Raw genomic sequence first — 3001 nt, forward strand, 5'->3', positions numbered from 1 at the left:
TTTTTGAGACTCTGTTGCCAGGCTGGAGTGCAGTGGCACGATCTCAGCTCACTGCAGCCTCTGCCTCCCAGATTCAAGCGATTCTCCTGCCTTAGCCTCCCAAGTAGGTGGGACTACAGGTGTGCTCCACCATGCCTGGCTAGTTTTTGCATTTTTAGTAGAGACCGGGTTTCACCATGTTGACCAGGATGGTTTCGATCTCTTCGTGATCCATCTGCCTCGGCCTACCAAAGTGCTGGGATTACAGGTGTGAACCACTGTGCCTGGTGACCCTGTCTTTTAAAAAAGAAAAAAAAATTGTTTAATTTACACTTTATACACATAGGCTGAAAGTAATTTGATACAATATTTTTAATAATTTTGTGCCTGAAACAATGCTTTGACTGCATTTTGACTGTGTGTCAGGTGTGGAATATTCTACTTGTGGTGTCAGCGTTTCAAAAGTTTCGGATTTTGGAGGATTTCAGATTTGTGGATTAGGGATGCTTGACCTGTAGTGGAAAAGCTTTGCCTCATCTGACAGGAAGACTCAGAGGCATTTAAGAGGAAAGAGAATATTACTTGTAAAAAATCCAAGACACCCAGAAGATGACTTGACAAAAAAAAATCGAACTAAACAGAACCACAATAAGCATTTAAAATAACAAAATGCTGCAAAAGTACCAAAGTTACCAAGTTCAAATTGGTATGTTTGTGGTGGAAAACAATGACTCTCTAACATGTTTATTATATTCACAAAGGTTGTATGGTATTTTCAGATATCAGCGTATGAAAAATCAGGGATAAAATGGTTTTAGTTGAGAAGTCCAACTTTAAGTGTAAATTTCAAAGTGTTATTCTTTGAGGACCAGGACCATATAGAATGATCTTATTAACTTTTGGTTTATCTTAAGTTGCAGTGTTTCCCTCCTCGTGACTGTGGTATGTGAAGTGGTTAGTCATATTAGAAGCCCTGCTGGGGCAGGGAGAGAAAACGGTCATCACAGTACAGACACTGACATGGGACAACATGGGACCATGAGACCTGGCCTGGGGTACTGGCTGCTTTTCCTTATGACTTGTGGCATTTTAGTAAACCTGTCCACTTGCCTATTGTGCCATTCCTAGGTGAGATAAGAGAATTGGTCTTTCTAGACCAAGAGACGGTATGGCTAGCCAATTTCAAGTTTCCCTGTCCAGTGCTCTCTCCACTTAATGGTTCCATTGTCATACTTTTTAGGAACTAGTGGATCAGCTCTATTCATTTCGAGACTGCTATTTTGAGACACATAGTGTTGAGGATGCTGGGAAGAAGCAACAGGATGTGCGGAAGGAGATGGAGAAGACCTTACAGCAGATGGAAGAAGTAGTGGGTATGAGCCCTAGAGATTGTACAAACCCCCCATCCTTCAGTGAAATGTGGTTGACCTTTACTCCCTCCTCGTAGACTCTTTGGTATCCTATCTGTTACTGCTATAGGGCAGCACAATGTAATATTACTTCTCAGGGCCCCTGTGCAACCTTTCATTCCCTAAGCTACGTTTCCTAAAATTTGATTATAGCAAATGGCATGAAATGAAAGAGCATACTTACTGGTAACTATTGCAGTAATTTGACTTTCTGCCTCTAATTTCTTTTACTTTCAAATCCACTTATATAACACGATGGCCATGGTCATCTTCCTAAATCATTACTTCATGCATTTAACCTGATCCTCTTGTCTGCCTTTTTGCTCAGATATCTTTAGAGATTCCTGCTATTGACTCGCTGAAGTCTAACCCCCTTAACCTGGTATTTAAGTGTCCGTTGTTTTACTCTGTTTTCTCATCTTATCTCTGACTAATTACTTGTAGAGGAACTTTCTGTTTCATCCAGGTTGAGCCATCTCTTCTTCCATGAACATGGCCACATGTACTTTTGATTCTGTGTCTTTGTTTATGTCATTTTCTAACCCGGAGGGTCTTTTCTTTCTCTCTGTCTTTTGTTTTAATGATAGCTATTTGTCCTGACTCCTCTTGACTTGTTAAAGCCCATTCATTGGGCTAATGCTGTATGCTCTTTTTCATGGTTTTCATTTTCCATGTTTATGCTTTGTCTTCACCTAGATTGTAGACCCCTCTAGGAAAATTAGCAACTGAGCTGATCCTTGTAGATAGGGGACCAAGAAACAGATGGCAGAAGCTCTAGAAACAGTGCTTTCTTTGTTGCCCAATTAGCTAACATAGCACTCTGCTTATGGTGAGCTTTCAATAAATGGTTTGTTGATAAATATTTTCCTCAACTCTTTTTATTCCTAAAACTGACATGGAGTTATTTTTTGAGAGAAAGTGCCCTGGTCTTTAACTGTAAGATTGCTTGTTTTTTCCCCACTTTATCTATTTTTCTTCCTCTTAGGTTCTGTCCAGGGCAAGGCACAAGTTCTGATGCTAACTGGGAAAGCACTAAATGTGACTCCTGACTATAGCCCTAAGGCTGAGGAGCTTCTGTCAAAGGCTGTGAAGCTGGAGCCCAAGCTGGTGGAAGCCTGGAACCAGCTGGGTGAGGTGTACTGGAAAAAAGGGGATGTTGCAGCTGCCCACACCTGCTTCTCAGGAGCCCTTACCCATGTGAGCTGCCCCCTATCCTTTTGGAAAGCACAGATGGGAAGGATGAATTTCTTTGGTTCTATGAGTTTCCCTAGGACATGAATATCAGAGTAGAACTGAAATTGAACTAGGACAGAATCAGGAGGGAGGAAAGGTTGGAGAGCAGAGCTGAATGAGGAAAATAGAGGCAGGGTCCTGGGAAAGGAAGATGATGATGGCATCAGGTTCAGGGGGAGAAAGGAAGTGAAGAAAAGTTAGCAACTAAGCTGATCCTTGTAGATGGGGGTTGAAGATACAGATGGCAGCAAGAATTTAGATGAAAAAATTAAGGCTGGATGTGGTAGCTTATACCTGTAATCCTAGCACTTTGAGAGGCTGAGGCAGGAGGATCACTTGAGCTCAGGAGTTTGAGACCAGCCTAGGCAACATGGTGAGAC

General features: G+C 41.9%; 1 protein-coding gene across 1 annotated transcript in view; it reads left to right on the forward strand.

The window, feature by feature from the left end:
- The window catches only part of TTC5 (tetratricopeptide repeat domain 5), a 17486-nt gene that overhangs the window by 2996 nt on the left and 11489 nt on the right, over positions 1–3001 (forward strand). The window contains exons 2-3 of the mRNA XM_011957942.1: positions 1220–1352; positions 2374–2585. Coding sequence (XP_011813332.1) covers positions 1220–1352; positions 2374–2585 — 345 coding nt within the window. The remainder of the gene's footprint in view (positions 1–1219; positions 1353–2373; positions 2586–3001) is intronic.

Source organism: Colobus angolensis, unplaced genomic scaffold (assembly GCF_000951035.1).
Source record: "Colobus angolensis palliatus isolate OR3802 unplaced genomic scaffold, Cang.pa_1.0 Scaffold451, whole genome shotgun sequence".
Classification (NCBI taxonomy): domain Eukaryota; kingdom Metazoa; phylum Chordata; class Mammalia; order Primates; family Cercopithecidae; genus Colobus; species Colobus angolensis.